Source organism: Parasteatoda tepidariorum, chromosome 4, assembly GCF_043381705.1.
Source record: "Parasteatoda tepidariorum isolate YZ-2023 chromosome 4, CAS_Ptep_4.0, whole genome shotgun sequence".
In the NCBI taxonomy this organism is placed as follows: domain Eukaryota; kingdom Metazoa; phylum Arthropoda; class Arachnida; order Araneae; family Theridiidae; genus Parasteatoda; species Parasteatoda tepidariorum.
Window position 1 is genome coordinate 55,721,794 of NC_092207.1, and position 23,179 is coordinate 55,744,972.

The 23,179-nt window shown below is 26.0% G+C and overlaps 2 protein-coding genes across 2 annotated transcripts; one reads left to right on the forward strand and one right to left on the reverse strand.

The window, feature by feature from the left end:
* Positions 1-4,223: 4,223 nt before the first annotated feature.
* Positions 4,224-17,552, reverse strand: LOC107449002 (rhomboid family intramembrane serine protease rho-7). Its single transcript, XM_043051894.2, has 10 exons — positions 17,368-17,552; positions 15,373-15,532; positions 14,531-14,677; positions 12,615-12,759; positions 10,893-11,042; positions 9,838-9,908; positions 7,960-8,061; positions 6,436-6,533; positions 5,047-5,136; positions 4,224-4,374 (listed from the first exon to the last, which is right to left on the reverse strand). The coding sequence occupies exons 1-9, from the start codon at positions 17,406-17,408 to the stop codon at positions 5,052-5,054; spliced, it is 999 nt and encodes a 332-aa protein (XP_042907828.1). The 5' UTR covers positions 17,409-17,552; the 3' UTR covers positions 4,224-4,374; positions 5,047-5,051.
* Positions 17,553-17,674: 122 nt separating this feature from the next.
* LOC107449014 (chromatin complexes subunit BAP18) lies at positions 17,675-19,227 on the forward strand. Its single transcript, XM_016064406.3, has one exon. It carries the CDS (start codon positions 17,959-17,961, stop codon positions 18,430-18,432), a length of 474 nt encoding a protein of 157 aa, XP_015919892.1. The 5' UTR covers positions 17,675-17,958; the 3' UTR covers positions 18,433-19,227.
* The last annotated feature ends 3,952 nt before the right edge of the window (positions 19,228-23,179 follow it).

Genomic DNA, 23,179 nt, shown 5'->3' on the forward strand with positions numbered 1-23,179 from the left:
TTTTATTCATTAATATTGATAGGCATCTGACATTAAAAGTATCAAGTTTTTTTTAATTGATACTAAGTTTTATCAGTAAACTTTTACTAAATAAGTTAGTTCTTACCTATCCTTAAATATTACCACGTGTATAAAGAACGAAGTTAATATTTCCAACATTGTGAAGAGCTGAAATTATGCACAAACTTACAGTGCATAAATATAAATACATAATCAACAAATTTACTCAATTATTTTTTATATAGGAGAAATGGCACTGTCATTTCTTAAGTGGTTCTTGTATGTAAAGTACACTAATTTTTTAAATTTACTTATTTTCCAAATAAAATATTATTCAAAGCAGTATTTTAGAGTTTCAGGTACTCATTACTATACTATCATTGAAGAGTACTAATTTAAAAATTAGATGTAAAGGTATGATACTGTGCGACTCAAAATTATGACTAATATAATGTCGGAAAGAATTCAGATACATTACTTTGTCCCTCTAATGAAGGAAATTTATGTTTTGAGCACTAATCTCTTCCCCTCTTTGTTTCAATATATATTAAACACCTTGCCAGTAAAATTGGAATCATTTCAAAATATTAGTAAATTCAAATATAATGTAAGTAAAATAAAAATTTTATTGAGTCGTATTTCAGATTTTCAAATTGTTATATATTTTTTTTACTACTTATTATTTTTTTTAACATTGAAAATAATGAATCATAGTAGCAATAATGAAACCCTATAAATAATTATATAAGAATAAAAAAAGGGAAAAAATTAACTTGCTCTACAAACGAAACAAGCATATTACGCTTCCATTGTCACCAGTATTGTATAAAATAAAATTTAATTTTTTACTTACACATCTCAATTAAAAAATTAAAGTGTTTTAATTTTTACAGAACTCCATATTGATTATTATATATACCAGCATACATTTCTTAAATTTAGCAATTTTTTGAAGACATTAAACTAGTTATTGACTTGCCAAATTTTTTGTTGTGTACGAATTTTCTAAAATTGACAGCAGGGTACTATATGGGAATTTAAACTTTTTTTTCGTAATGAGTAATATTAAAAAAAATTTCCCGCTATGGTTGACAAAATTTCCACAAATGTTGTTTGTACTTTTTTGCACATTATGCATATCTGATTGACACAAGGCAAATTTTTAGATAGTTCAAAAAATTCAGTCTTTGGGTTGTCAGAATGTATTCCATGATCACATGTAACATTTTACAAACTAGAATTTATTTGAGACAAAATCATTATCTCTGTCATATATATGAAATTACTTTTTTTTAACTTACTTACAAGTCCTGAATTTTCAAAAAAAAAAAAATTATATATGTATACACCATTGAAGGAAGCCACAAGAAAAAGAATAATAATTCATTTGAAAGGAGTTGGATAACTTATTATCATTTTAAAAATCAGAAATCATTGAGTTTAAAAGATAGAAATATTTATTATGTAATCTTAAAAGATTAAGTAAAGATAGTGATAAAAATATACTAAACATTAATTTATTTTCACTATTATAATTTGTTTCTGTCAGAAAAAAAAAACTAGTCTTTTTGAAACTATAAATACATTCAGCAATTAATTTTATAGTAACTATGTATAATATGTGATCTTCAAATGAACAAAAGTCAAAATTTTACCTAAATTTTAAAAAGTCATATAGTTTCATAAGAGTTTCAGAATAGAAATATAATTTTAGTCTTATTTCTTTTTAAAGTGTATGAGAAATTGCCATTTATTTTATATGTTCTAAAGCAAGGAGTGAAATTTCCACTCGCCATTGGCGAGGCAATATTTAGGACTGGCCAGTAAGTTTTATCTTGTAAAATGTTTTGTTTTAAATAAAATTGAGAGTTTGCATATCTCCAAAGACATTTTCACCCTAACAAATTAAAAAATGGTAAAAGTATTGGAATATCTGATATCCGTATTATTATGATTTAATGGTTTGTGAATTATAAAGAAACATTAAAATTTTATGACAACCTTTTTTAAGTTAATATTTTTTTGTTTTTGCAATAAATAATTCAAATTTTTTATATTCTCTTATGGTTTTGATCACCAAAATGTTCTTTAGACTATATGTGTTAACAATTGTTCATATTTTTTGTAAAAGTAAGTTTTGAACAAATATTTTAGTCTGACTAGTACCTTAAAAATTGAAATTTTACTCCCCGCTCCAAGAAATATGTTTATTAAAAATTTAAAGGTCAGAACAATTATTCCTAACAATGGGAGACAAAAAATTAAGAAATATACTCTTTGTGGCTTAATTTTCTTTTCTTCCTGCTATTCTTCTTGTTCTTAATAACATAATTTTAATGAACAACAATTTTCTATTTTATTTTTTTTTTCAATTTAAATTATATAAATACTAATTAAACTTAATTTGTTAAATAAAATTTGCACAAAAAAAAGTTTTATTAAATAGATTTCAAAATCAAGGAATAACGAAATTAAAAATTTCATAAGCATCATGATAACAACTTTGCTAACAATTGTTTTTCTAAGTTTTGATTATCTTTAATATGTACGCATTTTTACCTGTAGCAATTTTTAAATTTTGTTAAGTTTTATTTAAATGTAAGAATCTGAAAAGTTTGTATTTAATGTTTAATGACTGAATTAAATGACTAATATTTAATGACTGAATTAAATTGGCTATTACATTACTTTGAAATTAAATTGTATTAGAATAAAAAGTATCAAGTTAAATAATCCCATATCAGCAATAGGAAACCAATGTATTTAGGGATTTTAATAGCATTAAGTGATCAGAATCCATTCTTTTAACTACTTTTTTTCTAAAATTATTGATGAAGAAATATTTTTATACAAATCTTAAATATTACAAATTGACTCGCAAAAAAACCTATTGGCAAAATTTTTTATAAAGGAGCCAAATTGTTAACAAACATATATTAAAACAATTATTAAACACGTCAAAATTTAAAGTTAAGATAAGTATGAATTCATTGTATTAGAACTAACATAAATATTAATCTGAAACAGGGTGTGTAGCCAGATTTTTCAACAAAAAATGAGCACCTTTTAAGTACTTTTTAAGTGCTCAGAAAATATTCGTAATCACTTTCCAAAAAAAATCATAATTAGGATCTGTGCATAGTTAAAAAAAATCTATCAAATGTTTCTAACTTATAAACATAAAATCAATAAAATTTAAATACATTTTCAAAAATTTTACATAATCATGATAAAAATAACTAGTTTCTGATAAATATTGCAGAGAAAATTGTTAAAATCATGAATTTTTTGTAATTTAGAACAACAATCGACACGGCAAAAAAAAATCTCTTTTTAAGAGATAGAAAATTAAGCACTTTTTACAAACCCTGAATTAAAAAAGCACCTTTAAGGGCTTTTAAAGTAAGTAAATCAAAAATAGCACTTTTTAAAAACGCTACCCCATTAAGAGATAGATCACAAAATATAGTATGATTTTGGTTTAATATTGTAGCAATGAAAACTTTTGTGAGGTCAAATTTTTTTTCTGATACAGAATATTCATCTTGATGTTTATTGTCTCAAGAACTGAAAAAGGTTTTTAATAATTTTAATGTGGTTGAGTAAATTTGATAGTATTTAATAATTAACCATGATGTTTTATCATGAAACAACTTAGTCTCATAATTGTAAAAGTTTATGTGTCAATAGTAATTATTTTCTTAAAAAAAACGGATTTAAATCTGTTTAAAAATGCATAAATAAAATAGTTTAATTTTTATGTATAACTCAAAGAGAATTACAATTTTACTCAATATCAAAAAGAAAAAAACTTGAAAGTAACAAGAGCTATTTTTTTTTCTGTATCTTTTGATAGATTCAATTTTTTTTTTTAAAAATGAGGCTATGTAAGCTTAATGATAATACTTCAATATTTTCATTTGTTAAAAATAAATACTTATTAAATTATTATAGTTTAAATTTATAATATAAGTTTTTTTTTTTGCTTCAAAAACTTAAGAAAGTATATAAAATGATAGTTTAATCTGCTTTCAATTTAGTTAATGTTTTAATTAGTATAAAAAATATATAGACAAAATAATATAATTATTAAGTATAATATATGTTTTTAAAAAATGTAAAAGCTTTTTGCACACACTTTTTTAAGAGTAATGTTTGGGAATGAAATATATATGCTTCTATTATGTTAATTTTTAACGCATATAAAACAAATAAAAACAAGCTTTATAAATAATATAAAATTGTTTATTATTTTTAAATAAACCTATAAGATAAATATGTTACAAATATCACAGTACTGTTGGAGTAATTCTATTGTAAACAGTCCAAGTTTGAATTTACAGCTCCTTGATTATACTGCAATATTTCCATCTCCTGTAATTAAAAAAATTGTATAAATACATTTTAAAACTAATTAACATTAATGCTGAAGTTACTAAATTATGCTGCTTAACAAAAATAATTTTAAACCTTAAAACAATTTTTTGAAAATGTATCGAAAATAAATTCAGGTTAGGTATTATAACAAAAAACTATATTATTTACATTACCTAATGAAGTTTACTCAAAAATATATTTTACAATATATTATACTTTACAAATGATTGACAAATATAAATATTTTCTAAGTTGTAAAAATATTACACGGCAAAGAGAATAGTAAATAATAATTATATTATATACATGATTTTCAAAATAAAACTAACTAATTTCTTCTTTCTTTTTTTAAAGCGTTTTCATTCACCTTTTTTAAAGTTTTATAGGGTCCAATTTTAAAAGAAAAACTATTTTATTTTACAATATAAGTAATTTTTCAGATGGATACTTCAACATTTGCAGAGTATGATTTTTTTTTTTTTTAATGATGGAGTAATCTGTGAAAGCATAAAATTATGTTTTATATGAAATTATCAAAGTACTATAAATATGCAATAATTTTTTTTTCACTTTTAGCTGAAAACTTTAAATTAACTTTATTGATGCAAAAAAAGTACTAATTATATGCAGAAAATTTTAAGTGATAGAAATATACTAGAATGTACTTACTGTATTCATTTTTCTCTTATACTATGATACCACTTAAATATATATTCTCTTCTACCCCATATATATTCATTACCATAAGTCAGATACAAACTGTAAAGATGAAGAAGAAAAAAAACGTTAACAAATATTTTTCTCTCTTTTCATGTCTTTTTTTAAACTTTAAAAAAGTAGTTTTTCATATTTTTATTTATTTAAATCATATTTGCCCTAGTTCAGTAATGACAGATGTTTCTATAATATTTCGTTGCCACTTTATGAAATCTTATCCACGGAGCTAATTTTTAAAGTAATGATTTACAATTTTTTTTTTAATGTCCACCCAAATATTGACTTTCATCATTCGGATATCAGAAAGGCAGATTTGTTGACCACTCTCTCAAGGGCACAATATTAGATGGGCCAATGTTGCTCTCACAATAAAAAGGACAGATAGTACAGAAAAGAGAAGATAAGAACATTCATGCCTTATTCGAGATTCAAAACCTGGGACCTTTCTTGCTTGAGATCAGCTCCGTGGCCATCACACTCATTATATTTTAATTGCTTTAAGATACATTCATTATGGGTGTTAAAGCAAGTTTTTAAAAAAATTAACAAATTGTTGTTTAATTATTGATAGTAACAAATTTATTTAAATTATTATTAATTATTTTAAATGGATAATAGCAGCTATTCTCTTAAACAGGGTAAAATTTAAATAAATTGCTTGAAATTAATCTTTAATCATAATATATTTCATTTCTTTTATTTCTTGAATTGAACGAACAAAGTTATAATTGGTATTGGAATATGAACTATACTTATAAAAAATTAATTATAAGAAAAATAGTACATATGCCTGGAAGAATCTCTGGCAGAAATAAAAATTTTAAATACAAACTATAAATATACTCTGAAATATAAATACATAAAATATATAATATACTCTGGCATATAAGTACAAAAATACTGCAACCTATAAAAATTATGCATGCTATATATACGATGTTAATTTTATTGAAATTTAGTTTTTTTTTTTCTTAATCCCATGACAAGCAAATAATGCAGCACAATCAAAATTTCAGCAAATATAAATTTTATTGCTTAACAAATGCAAACATCTAGAACAAAGAAATTAAAGTGGCTTTACTTTTATGGGTATGAGAAGTGGAATCAGTATTTAAAAAAAAGTGCAAGCCTTGAAAAAAAGTTTGTGGTGAAGAATCTTCTGTGGATCCTGAAAAGGTGACATTGTATTTTGCACAAAAATAGCTTTTCATTTTAAAAGATTAACTTCTGAGTCAAGTTTAAAAATAGATTTTTTTATCAATTTTTTACCTAATGAATGTATAGATTTGGACATTATATTCAATTTCAAATTGATTCTGATTCAAAGGACATTATACTTACATTCCAAATAATGCACCACCTAAATGAGCTGCATGATCAAATAATTTCCATTTTGCTACTAAACCGACCACATCCAAAGCCATTATAGCCTTAATAGCCTATAAAAAAAGTAAGCATGTTTTAATTTGAAGCGCTGTTTTAAAATTGTATACCAGGGGCAAAAGGTTTAATACAGTATTTGAAGTTCTAAAAAAACTGTAATCTTGATAATTTTTATTTACCAATTGAAACAAATGAGAACAGGAGTTTTTACATCCAATTATTTGTTTCCAAAAAAGAAATATTCTACAAGTAAAAATCAGTACTCTGATGTACTTTAAAAAATTTAGTTACAAAAAACACCAAATTATATATTAACACTATTACTGACATTATAAAACTTACACATTTGAAAACTCTCAATAGATAATGCAATACTAGCATTCACAATTTCCTTATTTTATTTCATATAAATATTCTTTGAATATGCCTTTTCAGTTTAAATTCTTAGAACTAATGTTATCTTTAAAAAAAGGATTATAAAAAAAAAGTATTTTGAAACTTCTTCTATATTCCTTTACATTCAAATTTTTGTTAGTAATAATGAAAATTCTTAGTTCATAAATCACAATTTAAAATTGAACACAAACAATTTAAAATTCTGTAGTTCTTAAATTTTTCTAATTTGTATTGTTCTCTTTCAAAGTATGTGTTTAATAAAAACATCCTAAATAGTATTTTTTAAGACTGATTGAATGTAATGTTTATAAGTACAAGAGACTAAAATAGCTTTACAGTTCAAAATACACACTTTATTATGCACTCTATAACAAAATTAAATGGTATTATACACTATGCTTGAATAAAAATAAAAGATCACAGTGCACCTTGAGATTTAAAAAGACCCATATTTAGCTAAAATTCCCCTAAACAGTTTATTTGTAATAAAATTTTTATACACTTTTGAATCAGTATCAAATTAGAAAAAAATTTACATTTGTAACAGATTCCCAAGGGACTGTGGTATTGTTTGACCATCGTTGATTTATTACCTTGTAAGTTACTTTCAATAAATCCAACACAAAATTTTTGGAATTGCTGAAATATTAAACTTCCTGCTGATAATGGCCTTTTTTAGATTTAAAAAAAAAATAGAGACTTTTCTTTTAAAATAATTTCTCAATTTTGGAGAATCTTTATATTTCTTATAATTAAATTACTAAACATTTTTAATTACTTAAATAGTAATATGTGAAGAAAAATGATTAAAATCTGGTAAATAAAATCTTTGAAATTCCAAATATTTGAATTCAACCTCTGAAATTCAGTGAAAAATGCAACAAAAAAAAAACATATTTTAAAAATATTCAATCTGGCAAAAAATTTCAATCTGGTAAAATTATGTTGTTTTTTTTTACACTGCAGATGAATTAAAAGGATAATAATTATTCAAGATAAATTCATAAAATTAATTTCAAGAATAACAGATATAATGAAAATTAGAAAAATTTCCTTTTTTCTGTTTTTAAGAGGAATTTAACTTACATGACCAGCTGAGAAGGTGAAAAAAGGCAGGAAAATAATTTGAAGAGGTATGTCGGGGTAACGGAAGCACATGGATGATAAAATTGCCATCAAAGCACCTGACTAAAAATATAAAAAATTTATAAAGTTATTATTCTTAGTTAAATATATAAGACTTTAAAATATGTTATTAGCTTCTAAATGGGTAAGTATCAAAATACTATATTATATGAAAAAGATTTTCAATATATTTTCAACTTAGACACAGCAACAGAGAAAAAACATTTAAATTAAGCTTAATGGTAAGATTATGTATCTTTCAGGGTTCCCAATTAATTTCAAGAAAAAATTCCCTGACTTTTCCAGGAATATCAGGAAAATTTCAATGAAGATCCAAACCATATTTAATTTATACCATGCATCAGATAATTATATTGTAATATAATAATAGTATTATAATTATAGATTTATAATTTCAAATATTGAATTTTGTGAGCAAAGGATTATTGAGTGAGGATAGAAGCATGGAAGTTTCACTAAAATGTGAAACTTTTATAAAAATAAGTGTAATGGATGTTAGATTTATTTAACTCGAATTTCAATAACTAATTACTGTTACTGATAATTCTGAGACTGGTTATTTTCTAGGTTTTCCAATTTTCTCTCACTATTCCCAGCTTTACAGAAGTAAAATAAAATTACCTAAAATTTCAGATTTTCCCTGCTCTCCCTGGCCCATGGAAGCACAGTCTTTTTAAGCATAATTTTTTTTAAAAATAATTTACAATTGAATTAAAGTTTCATATATTGTGTGAAGAAATGATTTAAAAACTATGATAAAGCATTGAAAAAAAAAACTAACTAAAACTGAAAAGAAATCAACTAAAACCTGCTATTCTGGTCTACTAGTCGTACCAGCTGTAAGAAAAGGTAAATCCCACCATTCATAATAATCATACACTGTTCATTTAACTGAGGTCAAATTCTATAACATAAAGAAAGAACTCTGGTTTGTTTGAACTGCTGCCATTGAAGAGTGTTTTAATATATATTCCCCTTCTTTTTTTTTTAATGTGAACAAATAATTTAGAGTTGCTTAGCAAAAAAAAAATAATAATAAATATTTTAATACTAAAAATTTGCCTGCAATAAAAAACATTATATAGCACTGTACAAACTGTATTTTCTTGGTGAAAGTTTTTCATTGAATTTGTATGAGATATGCACTCAAAACTTGAGAATATGATCGTTGCAATTTATAAAACTTAGTTGAGAATAGTCCTTAAGTTTTTGAATATTATGAGTCAAATATCATTTGTTAAATTATACATTTGCATTATTTTTCTGATAGAATAATTGAAATATTGAAAAAAATTGTTGCTAAATAAAGGATTATGATATCATGCAGAAACTGTAAAGTTATTGCTCGAAAAGTTGATAGTCAACAAGTGTTTATTTATTTATTATTATTTATTTTTTTGGTTAAAAGTTGTAGCGATTTGGGGGTGGGAGATGGCTAAATCATGTAGAACTTGCTCAATGGAAATAATAATTAAAACAGAATACTATTTCAAAAGAATAATTAAAAAAGAGAAAAAATCAATAAGCATTAAACTTCTTACAAATACTTACTAATCTTCTATTATTATTATACAAATTCCTCTATTACTATTCTTACAAATTCTTGTTCTTTCAATATGCATATAAATTCTTAAAATTAGAATTCACCAGCTTACATCTCAACAAAATCAAATAAACGATTTGTTTACTGGAATACATGATGTTACTGTAATAAACTCACTAGAAAAAAATATCTAACCATAACATGGTTATACTTAATGACATACATACATGTTTAGAAGAAGGAAGAAAAAAAATTTAAAAAAAAAAAAGACTTACAGCTCCTAAAGATGTAACCAGTCTTCCAGATGCAATCTTGTACACATAGCTAGTAAATGATGAGATTACACCTTTAATTACAAGAAAAAAGTATGGAAACTGAAACAAGTTACAAAGAGCATTTTCAAATGTTTAGGCTAGAATTTGGCACAACCAAGATTTTGTTTTTATACCTCGCATCAATAAGTCATGACAAAAGAACTACATCAAATTTATTGTAATAACCAAAAAAACCCGTTTTTCTTTTTCTTACTACTTTGACAGAATTAAAATAATTTTATGTCATAAATAAATTGATGAAAAATGAACAATTCACGACAAATAAAAATGTATCAATTTTTAACTTATTATGCAAAAAAATTACTATCTTTAAATTGAAAAGTAATAATATTTACTAAAAATATGCACAATTTTTTGAACAATTCTAAAACATTTGAGCTAGAAAATTATAATTTTATTTAATTTAAAACATATAATAACATTTTTTACGTCACCTCTAAATCTAAAGTAAGGTTTAATTATTTTTTAAATATTTTCACTAATAACTAGTAATAAGTTCTTAAATATGACTACCGAAAAAAAAACTTCTAAATAGATGCATTTGGATCATAAGTATAAATTTTAGGAAAGGTACATAATAACACAACAAATTTTTTAACACTAACTTGCTTCCTAATGTTTTTAAAATTAAAAATTTTATTTCATAACTTAGAAAGATGCTGATTTAGCTCTCATTGCTCAAAAATTTCTTTAAAAACAAAAATTATCTGAAAAAATTTGTTTTTACTAAAATAATTTAAATCAATAAAAGAATCGAGTGTTTAATATCATGGAATTAAATTTCTGATTTCAATCATTTGAACCAAATTGTTAACATCCAGGCATCATTGAATATAGTTTAGTGTTTAATTGATTGTTCATGGCTTTAACTTAGAACTAAAATTTTATAACTATACCTGAAATTTTTAGAGACTGACAAACTATATTAAATCAATTATAGAATTGATAATTTATTATTATTAATTAAAAATGAACAAGAGAAATTATAAGTCTACCTGCACTACAATATACTGCTAAAAATTGTTCTTTTCCAAAATATGACACAGCTGTTGTTGAGAAGCTGTATAAAACATACATATTAGCAGCAAAATGGAAGAATGAAAAATGGCTGAAAGTTGATAATACCATTGGTAAACAGGATGCACCTTAAAGAAAAGAAAATATTTCTTAACCTCTATTCTGACACATCTTTAGACTTGGTTTATACAATGTTAAAAATATTATAGAATAGAATGCTAAACCCTTATTTTAAAGTAAAACATGCAATCTGAGATAACAAAAATAAAATTCAGAACATGTAGTATAACATGTAAAATAATATTCAGAACAGCCAACATATAGCACTGTGGTGGCATAGTTGGTAAAAGAGTCACTCATTCTGCTGGTGAAGAGCAACCAATGAAACAACCAGCGAGGCGCACCATAAATCTGTAATGGTCCTCTCAGTGGTTGTGGTGTGGAAATTTGGGAAAAGGGTACCAGCTCAGGCACTGTCTATGGCATGTGACCAGAGTTAACATTACATGGCATTTCTACCATAACAGTTAATAGATAAAGTCTAGAAAAACTGGGCAAGGTGCTTGGCCATGATTGTGTGGTATGTATAGTAAACATATAAGGACAAATTCATTATATTTTAAAGCTTCAAGGTTAAATTTAGACATTCATAATGATATTTCAAAATCACATTTGCATTAAAATTTGGAAAAAAGTTAAGCAGATTTTAATATGAAGTACATGTTTTTTGATGAAACTAATGTGTTAAAGGACCATAAAATTATTTTTCTAACAGACAAAAAAGAGAAGAAAGTTACCAGAAAAAATTAAAGAAAAAAACACTTTCAGTATGAGCTCTTACTAATGAAAAAAATATTTTTACTTTTGATAAGAACAATCACAAGTCTCGAACAGTAGTAAAATAATACTGCAGAAATATTGCAGAAATTAATATTCTGGGGAAATGATTTCGAGAGAAATTGGGATTGCTAGTATCATATTGAATTGTATGACTCTGAAATGCACGGTGTAGAGTTTTATAGCTTAAACAATTATACGAGCAAAATGACATTACATACTTGCATTGCCATTCAATTATATCTTTTAGCATGCTAACACCTTTTATCAGTACCAGCCACAAGTAAAGAGTAAATCTATATACCAACATTAAAGAAATTTTTACGTATTTGATATTTGAAGGTCCAAAGATACTCACCATCATTATAAGATCCTTAAAATTCTTCACAAGAAATATGATTTGAAACTATTATTATAATCATGTTTATTGTGCCAAAGCCTCTTTCATAGGATATAGAAACATGCATTATTTTAGTTTGCAATTTATGTTTATTCACTACACTAAAGAAAGTGCCCTAACATTAAAAATTGATCTTCAAGGTTACACAATTTATCAAAAAGCTCATCTGTACTGCCCTATTTATAAATAAATTATTTAAAAAAAATTAGTTAGCATATCTAGGGCTCTAAAAAAAGATCAAACTATATTGTACATTTAAGTCTCATGAAGATCAAGATTTCTCAATGATAAAAGCAATAAAAAATATGAGAATCATACATTTAGAATAGTAGAAAAAAATTAGTATATATTAATCACAAATTGCAATAAAAATAATAATTTAAAAATAAGATTTAAATTATAAAGAATAATCACATTACCAAAAATGAACAAAATTGAAATAGTAGTAGTAAAATATTGATACCTAAAGCTGGACTAGCACAGAAATATTTTCTCATAAAAGGATAGAGAGCTGGAACACGCCACATGAGAAACACGCAAAAATTGGCAGCTGCTATCCCCATGGCAATTTTCTGCCCTTCAGTATGAGAATGCCACCAAAAGTGTATCTAAAAGCCATTAACAAAAATTTTGATTATTCCCAATAGATATAATACAGAAAGTTTTAAAATACACATTTCGTCTGTATCTATTCTAGTAATTTTTACAACAAAATATAGCATGTTATTCTTTACTTATTTTTTAAAACAGTTATTAACTTCCTTCCCACCTACAGCTCTTCCAAGTTTCCAAGCTTCACAAATTTTCAAATATTTCTTAACAAATAATATCAAATATAAACAATGCACTTATTTGCATTAATGCAATTATACACTGAATAATTATTAAACATAAAATATTCAACCAATTCATTTAAAATAAATATCTTTGAGAAGTAAAACATTTAACAAAAATAATTAATTCAAATTAAGTTTTATTAATTCAAATCGAGATATATGAAAGGAAGCAAATCTAAACTTATTACCATTATAATCTACAATTTTAAATAAAATTAATAAATCCTTTAATAGATGTTTTTCTTTTTTTTAAAACAACCAAAAGTTTTTAATATTGAATTAGAATACCACTTCTCTGAGAGACTCTCAATTACAAAAAACAAATTTCTTGAATTTATAAACTTTAGACATTTAAGGTACAAATTGCGTTATAAAATAAAACTTGATAATGAAATTGTTAACTATCTAAAACAAAAAAAAATCATATTAAAAAATATTTTTTAACTTTCTGATGGTCATACTATTTCTGTTTGAAAATTTTACAGTACAGATTTTAAGATTCTGGATCATATAAACAGCTGAATTAAATGTATTAATTAAAATGAAAATTATAAAAAGTAAATAACGTTTTCTTAAAAAATTACGAAAAGTAAACTTAAAAAAAAAAAAAAAAAAAAAACATTTTACCACTTAAAACTGCTAATATGTTCAATTTTACCTATTAACAATGTAGTGAAATGCTTTTTGCACATACTATAACTACGCATTTAAAATAAATGTAATCCTAATTAATAAGAATTCTCAAATTACAAAAATATTAGTTCTACTACTGTGAACATATCATTCGTGTACTTCTAAAAATTAAAATGTTAAAAGTCTATAAGACACATGTAATTTAATCATTACTCTCCATACTTTAAAAATAAAAAAATAATATTCATTTCCCCTTTTTCAACGCACTGAAATATTTTATGTACAGTAGAGAACCGATTATCCGGGACGATCGGGACCATTTTTCCGGTTTTCTGAATCGCTACAAAATGCCGTTTTTTTTTAATGTTTATAAAACAAAACTAAAAAATTATTTTGAAATAGTTTCAGAAATAATAAAAAATGATAAATAATAATACACTTAAGTTTCAATAAGGAAAGAAATTATGAAATAAAAATTATATACAGGCCTATATATGTCATTAATGTTATTAAGATTAATAACATATATAAGCTATTTGTGCTTATGTGAGATTCGTCTACAAATGGCTTTTGATCCGTCCTCTAAATCAGTTCTTTCGTCAACTTGATACGCCGTACGCTCTAAATAACAAAATGGGCTCAAAATCTTGCAGGGAAAAATAAATTTTTTAATGGAAGAAAACTAATTTCCGGTTCCGAATTTCATTTTGGTTATCTGGTTTTCCAGTTTTCTGATTTCCGGATAAGAGGTTCTGCACTGTACTTATATTATTTTAACAATATTACATTCATAACATAAATACCAATTAGATATAAACTTATAGCTATAATTTTAAAAATAAATTGAGGATAAAAACTTCAAAACAAAAAAATAATAATAATAATAAATAAATTGAACTAATAAAACTACCTTTCTTCTAATCTCTGAGCGTTTAAAAGCAGGGATGTTGACATAGGATTCAAAGGTTGGAGAGTGTTTATTCATGAAGTGATGAGCTATTTTTCTCATTTCTTCATATTGCCAGATAGAAGCTGCTAGGAAGCTACATCCACTAAACTGAAAAAAGAATTATGTAAATAGAAACATGTTTCTTAAAATTAAATCAGAAAAAATAATTGTAATTTTAAAAATGTATTATTTTAAAAACACACCTCAACTGAAAAAAATTGTTAATTTTTAGATGAAAATTGCAAAATGTGATATTAAAACACACTACAGTAGAACCCTGATTTTTAACCTCTAATTATCTGATACTTCTCAAACAAAAAATATCTGAATAAGTTGCTTATAACTTTATATTTAATTATTTTTAACCCATTTTTGGTTTCCTTAATAAGCAGTTCATTTGTAGAAGAAATCATAAATCAAGTTAATTAAAATGGTGTTATGTGATTAATGAATCTTTTGTATATAAATCACATTCTACAATTTGATGTTGAGTTAAAAACAACTGATTGCACAATTCATATGGACCTATGCAGCAATATTAGGTTGAGAAACAATTATTTAGATCACCATTGTTTTCATTATATTACAATACTCAATAATGTAATTTTTTTTTTTTTTGGCTTTACAGATGTGCAACACAGAGACTATATTAACTAATTCAATTTATGATAATAGCTATTTTTAATCAATTTGATGTATCCAATAATATATCTCCAACTATACAATGATTTTAGTATTCTTACATAAACTTGCTCCAATAGTTGGATATTTCATAGTTGCATTGTTTAATAGTTGATACTTACAGATACTGTGAACAAAAATGGTTTAATGAGGCTTTTAACTCCAAAACTTGAAGTGATACTTTCAGCTTCACCAACTTCAATATCATTTCGCTTAAAAAGACTTTTAGAAGTTTTTGTTTGTCGATTAAAACTTTTTGTGACATGTACAAAGTTAGATGGTCTATAAAGAAAAGCAAATATAAGTGAAAAGTATTCATTTCATAAGAAATTTACAATGAGTATTAATATATGAACAATAATGAATTTATGCATACAAATTTTTCGTATTTGGATATGAAATTCTTTATACATCATTTCAATTTTGATAAAAATAAAACTAAGGTATTTCTACATTGTTCCATAACAACTTTTAATAAAAAATTTGGCATATCAATATTTTAATGTAATCCTAAAGAAAAACTTATTCACATTTCAATCTTCTAATTAGAAACTTCTTCAATAAATTATTGTTATTATTATTTTTTTAATGTTTCAAATATTTTGAACTAATAAACATAATTGCATTGTTATTGCATCATAATGCACACAATTTCTTAAACTGATATTTACTTTTAATTTTACAGAATTATATTTAAAAATAACATTATCACTATTATTGACAAATATTGATTAATTTGTTCGTCATAATATTTTTTTTTTTTTACTTTATAAACTTAGCAATTAAATATCACCCCACAATTTCACACATGTATGTATCACTGATTCACTGTTATGCAACTAGTATTTTTTAAAAACATTAAAATAATAAGATTATTGACTATCAATCACACTAAACTTTATTATATCACTAGGATTAAAAAATAGTTCCATAATTGGATCAAAGAAGAATTCAGAAAAATACTAATTTTAGATTTATCTTTTCTCAATTTTTTGCATAAGGAAAACATGGGTATAGTTCTAGATTGGTAGTTGTTCACAATGGCTGAAAATAAAGAGATCAACAAAAATCAAATAAAATTTCTCAGTGGTTTAAAATGGAATTAATCAAAGAAAATACATAGTGACTCGTTTGTGAGTTGGTTAAGAATTACATCTTTTCAATTTTCCTTATTCCATGAAGTTTTTTTTTTATTAGATTCTTGCATGCCACTGACCAGAAGTCGCTAAAATTTTGACATATGTGCCAACACGGAAATTATCTTTGAGACAAAATAATAAAAAAATAAAAATGTTGCCTTTGAAATAATTTGGTTTCAATAAATATACAAAAAAAGGAAATTAGAAGTCCATAAAAAAGGAGAAAAATATTAATACAATATAGCACCTATTTAAAAATAGAAAGGAAAAACAATACAAATATTATTGACGGAACAAATATTACTATGCAAAAATTTTCCCTCAGAGTGAAGAATAAAAAGGAATATTTCCGAATTGTGATCTGTCGCACCAACTACAATTGCCAAGGTGCCAAATAGATTTTAAACTTGCAATTCAAAAAAAAAAAAAAAAAANAAAAAAAAAAAAAAAGTAGATGTTTGCCAGGTGGTGGCTATGAGTTATACTTTTCGAGCTGGTCCCTTTCTGTGATGTTTGTACTTTCTCAAGGGCCACTGGCGATTATTCTGCCATAGAACACGATACGGAAATCTCCCCTATTAAAAAATGAAAATGTTGTCTTTGCAATAAATTGGTTTCAATAAAATATTCAAAAAAAAAAAAAAGGAAATTAGAAGTTTATAAGAAAAGGGAGAGGAGAAATATTAATACAATACAACACCTATTTAAATTTAGAAAGGAAAAATACAACAAATATAAAATACAAACAAATTTCTAAGAAAAAAAACATTTATGTGACAAGTCACGTTATTTTATTATGTAATGGTGATGTAGTTATTGATACCAAATCTACAAGATAATTGATCTATATAATAACAGGTGAATATCATTTGAAAAAATAAATAACCAATATTTATTAAAGAAATATTGAATTACGATACTGAAAAATTATGGGTTATGAACACAAATTTTGGAATTAGTTAAAACTTTTTAATTAACCTCATTTGGCATAATCGTCGATGCATAAAACGTGACAACATGGCGATTTTATATTGTAGATAAATACCATAAGGTGCATTTACAGGTTTTATTATAATTTAATAATTTCCTTTAATAAAATATTAATACTCCAAAACAGTAATATTTGTTTACAAAACAGTAAAATTGGGTATATTCTAAATATTGAACTATTGGAGCACATAACAAATAGCTCAATGCGTTTGAATTTTCTTAAGATTTTACAAACCGCGTCGGATTAAACGGTTCAGAGCTACTGTAATGAGCCTCGATTTTCAGAGAACACTCCTTATTAGAGTTCGGCATAGCCAGATTGCAAAATTTATACGGAATCAAATTTATGCGTTCACTTAGTTTTTTCCGTTTTATTTCATACTTTATATAGGATATCATATTTAGAAACAAAACGGAAAAAACGCGAAGAGTTGTGTTTGGATTTTTCAACGTTAAAATTCTTCACTCAATGGTTTACTTGACTTATTTGTTTACATGACGTGCCGTGTCTGTTTACCTTTTCTTTTCTGAAGTTTTCAGTATTTCATATCTGAATAAAAATCCTTTCGTTTATCAAAAATGAGTCAAGCTCTTCGACCAACTTCCCTTATAGTTGCTGAAATATTTACCGATGTCGGTGTAGCGTTTACAAGACTTGGAGAACTAGAAATGCTGCTGAATCCCGAAAATGAGACTAAATATAAAATATCTGAAACAGACCTGCTTGCTTTAAGGCAAGCAATAATGAAGTTTGGAGAAGACATTGACAAAATTTGCCAACGAATAAAAGACCGTACTTTGCTGCAAATCAGGAGTAGCATGAAGAGACATGCTTATGAAGAAGCGGGATTACCTCTAAGAAAACAACAAATAATATCAACTCCCAAGCCTGCTGTTTCTCAAGAAAAAGTTCGAAGTGCTAGCGTACTATCGCAATCTACCGCAAAATCTGCTGATATTACATTAAACATGCTGAATGCCACAGAGCAAGAAGTGGATGTTGAAGGACTTTCTGCTGCTGTTAAGCTGGAGTATGATAGTACTGATAATTAAGGCCTTTTCTTTTTGTAAAAAGTTTAATCATACACAGACTGCATCATTCAACTATGTTTTTTTTAAGGATATTCTCTTTCTCAATGTATATCTGCAAATGTATGTTCCATTACCCATGAAAATATAGTGATAAAAACGTAATGTTTCATCGGGAAGTAAATGTGTTTTTGAACTGCCCATTTCATTAAAATACAGTTTCATCATACACAGACTACATCATTCAATTATGTTTTCTTAGAGGATATTCTCCTTCTCAATGTGTATCTGCAAATATAAATGTATATTCCATTACTCATAAAAATATAGTGATAAAAACGTAATGTTTCATCAGGAAGTAAATTTGTTCTTGAACTGTCCATTTCATTATAATAAAATAAATCATAAGAAATGTCTTTATTATGAAGTTTGTATGATGTTTTTAATTTTGTATTTCTTAATTGTGGTTTTCAATATTCTCATTAATCTGTTCATAATATCTGATATCATAAACTTTAATGCTAATATCAGAGAATAGGAAATTAATGTTGAAGGTTTTTAACTACATTATAGTTTGAATGCAACATTAATGTTAATTGAAACATTTTTAAAAGGTTTATTCTTTAAAAATTATCTTAGTTCCATCATAAAAACTAATTCACTTGTTTTCGTTTCTTTCATATGTGTACCAGCTGTATGTAATTTCACAAAAGCTGTATATGTTTTCCTATCTGTGCATGCTGCAAAATAATTACCAAGTTTTGGCAACTTCTGAGCATTGGAATGTAAGAAAAATAAAAGCTCATTAGCCTCTTCTCAGCTCGCCTCTCTCCTTTTTAAGAATAGAAAAATTATTCTTAGTATAATAATTTTTTCAAAAAAGGAAGCAAATGGCAGCTTCTTTTGGTGATTTCAATTCGCACGAACAGGTAATTATCTGAAGATATCCAAAGACTTTCTATTTTACTTCAAAAAGCATGGAGAAAAGCTCAATGTGTATTCTTAGAATTTAAATATTTACTTGAGTTTTTTATTGAACTAGTGCAAAAATAAGTCTTACTAGTTTTAATAAAATTTTAAATAAGTGTATAAAAGTTTCCTAATTTTGAACTATTACGTGAATTTAAAATAATCACCTGCATGATAATAAAGCAAAAGAATGACCTGCGGCCCGCCAATTCTCGATGTGTGGTAGCATCTAAAAATATAAAAAAATTATTTAAGTTTAAAAATTAAATTTTGAAATTGCTTATTTAAGTTTTAGTTGCACGCACTCTTAATCAATGTAGATTTTAGATGGTTAATGCTACCGATTTACACATAGTTTTAAAAATCTCAATATTTTTAACTTATTACTAATTGCAAATTTTGAGTTTTAGTTATAATTTCGGATACTATTCCTATGTGCTTATTTCAAATATACTATTATTACTACAATTACTATTTGCAAATTTTGAGTTTTAGTTATAATTTCTGATACTCTTCTGTGATTTCATCGTAAATCCAACGACTTTTCAATCATTCTTTTGGTAGTTATTATGACATATTTCCACGTAGTTTCTAATATCTTAATTGGTACATTTAAATAAACACATTTTGATGTGCTTTATTTGCAGAAAAATCAAATGACCTTTAATTTTTCTGCCCCATTCCACACAGGTTTTAAAATTTTGATATTATTAGCATAATATTACAAATTGTGTGCATTGAATCGCTCATTTATATAACCGATTTTTGCCGTGGTCCGTTTGTGCAGAGTTTAACGCAAATCTAACTTATTTTTCAATCGTTAATTTGACAGTTATTGCTATCATGGGTCTGTCTAGGTTTTTCTGAAAGGTACCTATTTTGTGAAAATGTAGGCATAGTTTGTGAAAATTATATTAAGAAATCAACACATAAATATGGTAAAAATATGGATTTATTGTTTCTTACGGGATACAAAAATAAAATTTTAAGAAAAAGTATTTTGTGAAACTACCGTTTTTCCTAAAGTTGAATTTGTGAAGGTACATCTAAACAGTAGTAAATTTGGCCTAGACAAACTCCTAGTTCAGTTCTACAAAGTCGATATATTTTTAATATGTTATTACGATAGCTTGAATTTGGGGTCCCGCAATTAAGTACATCTTTTTGGTTTTCTTTGCCACTTTTAAATATTAATTTGTGACCTTTGATTTGTGTACTTTTTTGTAATTCTTAACTAGAATCGTGAAAACATATATTAAAGAATGTATTAGGGAGCGCTCTGCATATTTGGAATTGTAAAAATTTTTGAATTTACAATTTGTGGATTTCATGCTTTGGCAGATTTATCCTCTATGTTGGGTGGAGAGAAAAAAAAAGCATGCAAACCATGGCTCCTTTTAAATTTCTTTTTTGTCTCCGTCTGCTCATGAAGACCACTTTTCTAGAGAAATTTTAATGCTACAATACTGCTGGCAGATATCCTTACAAAGACTTACAGGGCCATGCTTAGAGGTGGGCAATCACCCAGAGCCGCCAAAAGCTCAGGACTTGTTATTGTCATGTTACAAGTTTTTTTTTCTTTTTTGTTGCATTGAACAAATTACTTTTAATCTTTCTTAACTACACTCATAGTTCTATCACTTTCCCAATAGAAAAAATTTACATATCCTATACCCAATTATTGTGGCATGTGTAGTTCCCGCAATCTTTGCTTCTGCAGGACATTCATTTTCAAAATTGAAACTGATAAAAACGATCAACAGTGACAAATATTCACCTTTTATCTTTGGCGCGCAATTCTGTTAAAAATGATACATCATCTTCTATGGATTTTTCAGTTTTGATCGATAGTTTTTCTAATTAAGCTATAAAAATTGCATTATAATTAACAGATTCCTTTGTTAAGTAATATATTTTTTTCTTTACATTTGTTAAATCTCGGGTATATTTTTCTATTCCTTGGATAGGAACTACAAATGAGTCATTTGTAGTTCATATGAGTTATAACATTTCTGTTAATATTCTTCTGTGTCAGGAGTGAAGTTTTTAATATATTAACAATATGAATTCACGTCTCATGTCATAGAAATTAATTATATTAAAACATTAAATTATTGCCCATTTGTGGATGTGGAGTATATTCCTTTAAAACTGCAGCAGATAATATCAAGAAAAATAAAAAAGAAAGGTAGGCAGGATTTAAAAACATTTTAATTCGAAACATTGATTTAAGTTGCATCATTTTTTTTCCATAGATCATAGATTTATCTAGAAAATATTATTTATATACAGGATACGGAATTTATTTATATACGGAATTTATATAGTACAGCATTATCTAATATGTATATACTTTTAGGTAAGAATGTGATAATAAGTCACTAACATCAAATCTTATAAATAATAAATGTTTTATTCATAGAATAAGGAATAAGTTAATGAAATAAATTAACAAAATAATAGTTATTTTTTCTATTTTTGGTCAAAAGCTTAAATGCAGATAAGAATGTAATTTAAATTATAATTTTTCATTATTCTTTTCTTATCATTTTCATATTTTAATGTGCTCATTTTAGTATGTAAAATAATTTGCTATTTTACTATGAATAAATATATTTTAATTATATCAATTTAATTTTATACATATTTATTTAAATACAAATAATTTTAAAACTTACTAAATATGTAATTAGTGTATCAACTTGTATATAAGAATAAAGACTTGTTCTGCCAAAGATGAATTTAATTTTAAAAATGTTTTCTCATTGTTTTGAGAGCCATTGTTAATTTTTTCTTAAAACAAAGCGATTATTTTTTCCTCAGCTAAATCAAGTATTCTATTTCATGTTGCAACATTCTGAGATAAAATGCTCTGTGAATAAATAAAAATTCATTTAGTCCTAACTATTACGTTGTTATAATAATATTGTATAATTACGTTGGAGTCTCGCAGTGGACTGATCGTTAAGACACGGTTCCCAACAGATCACCGAAGTCAAGCATCACTGGCTGCGGTCAGTGTGCGGGTGGGTGACCACTTGGATCAGTCTGCGTAGGGACCGAGGGTGTGCGGTATTGGTTCTCGTTGAACTGTTCTGCAGTAAAGTGCTCGACTTCGCGTACATTTCGTCAGGCTACAGAAGCGGGGGTGCCATCCCCTCTGCAGAGGATCAAAATTGTGATGGCATGTCTTCGGATCATCCTCAGGGTTGTTTCCCAGACTATCGCCAATAGCCCATTGTGCAGCTCTAGTGCGACGTAAATGAACTACAATTGCAACGTTGGATAATTACGTTACGTTTCTGAACCTCCAGTCACCTGTTTCATTTAATCTAAACAGTTTGATGATATATTTATCTATTAAAATCATTTTCGATGAGCACTTTAACTAATAAGTGGGTTAAATAATCTTAAAATTTTAATTGCAAGACCATTAGATTAGTTTTCAAGACATGGCAAAGAAAAGGTTGATGTTGTTGTAGTTCATTTACGTCGCACTAGAGCTGCACAATGGGCTATTGACGACGGTCTGGGAAACATCCCTGTTTTGATCCTNGATGAAGAGTGAGTTTCTTCTGATATCTTTTGAAAGCTAGTTGACCCCCGCAGGTTGCAATTCCCCTTCTGTGACAGTGATTAGTTTCGGGTTACTTAACACACGCACCCCCACAAAAAATGTAGGGGAGACAGTGAAACGGGTTTTGGAGGTGCAATATATTTCGTCCCTTTTCGAACCTATCCTTACTGAAGGTTGGAATTGAAATGAAAAGGCCTCCTTAGGTATTCTTTGGCCAAGGATCGG

What these genes read in the sequence shown, in the direction of transcription:
- LOC107449002 (XM_043051894.2), bottom strand. Translation starts at nt 17,408, where the DNA reads ATGTTGTCACGTTTTATGCATCGACGATTATGCCAAATGAG. An exon ending in GCTCAGAGATTAGAAGAAAG is followed by an intron (nt 12,760 to 14,530) that starts GTAGTTTTATTA and finishes AATGGCTTTTAG; the next exon opens with ATACACTTTTGGTGGCATTC. An exon ending in CTGTGCTAGTCCAGCTTTAG is followed by an intron (nt 11,043 to 12,614) that starts GTATCAATATTT and finishes CTTTTCTTTAAG; the next exon opens with GTGCATCCTGTTTACCAATG.
- LOC107449014 (XM_016064406.3), top strand. Translation starts at nt 17,959, where the DNA reads ATGAGTCAAGCTCTTCGACCAACTTCCCTTATAGTTGCTGAAATATTT.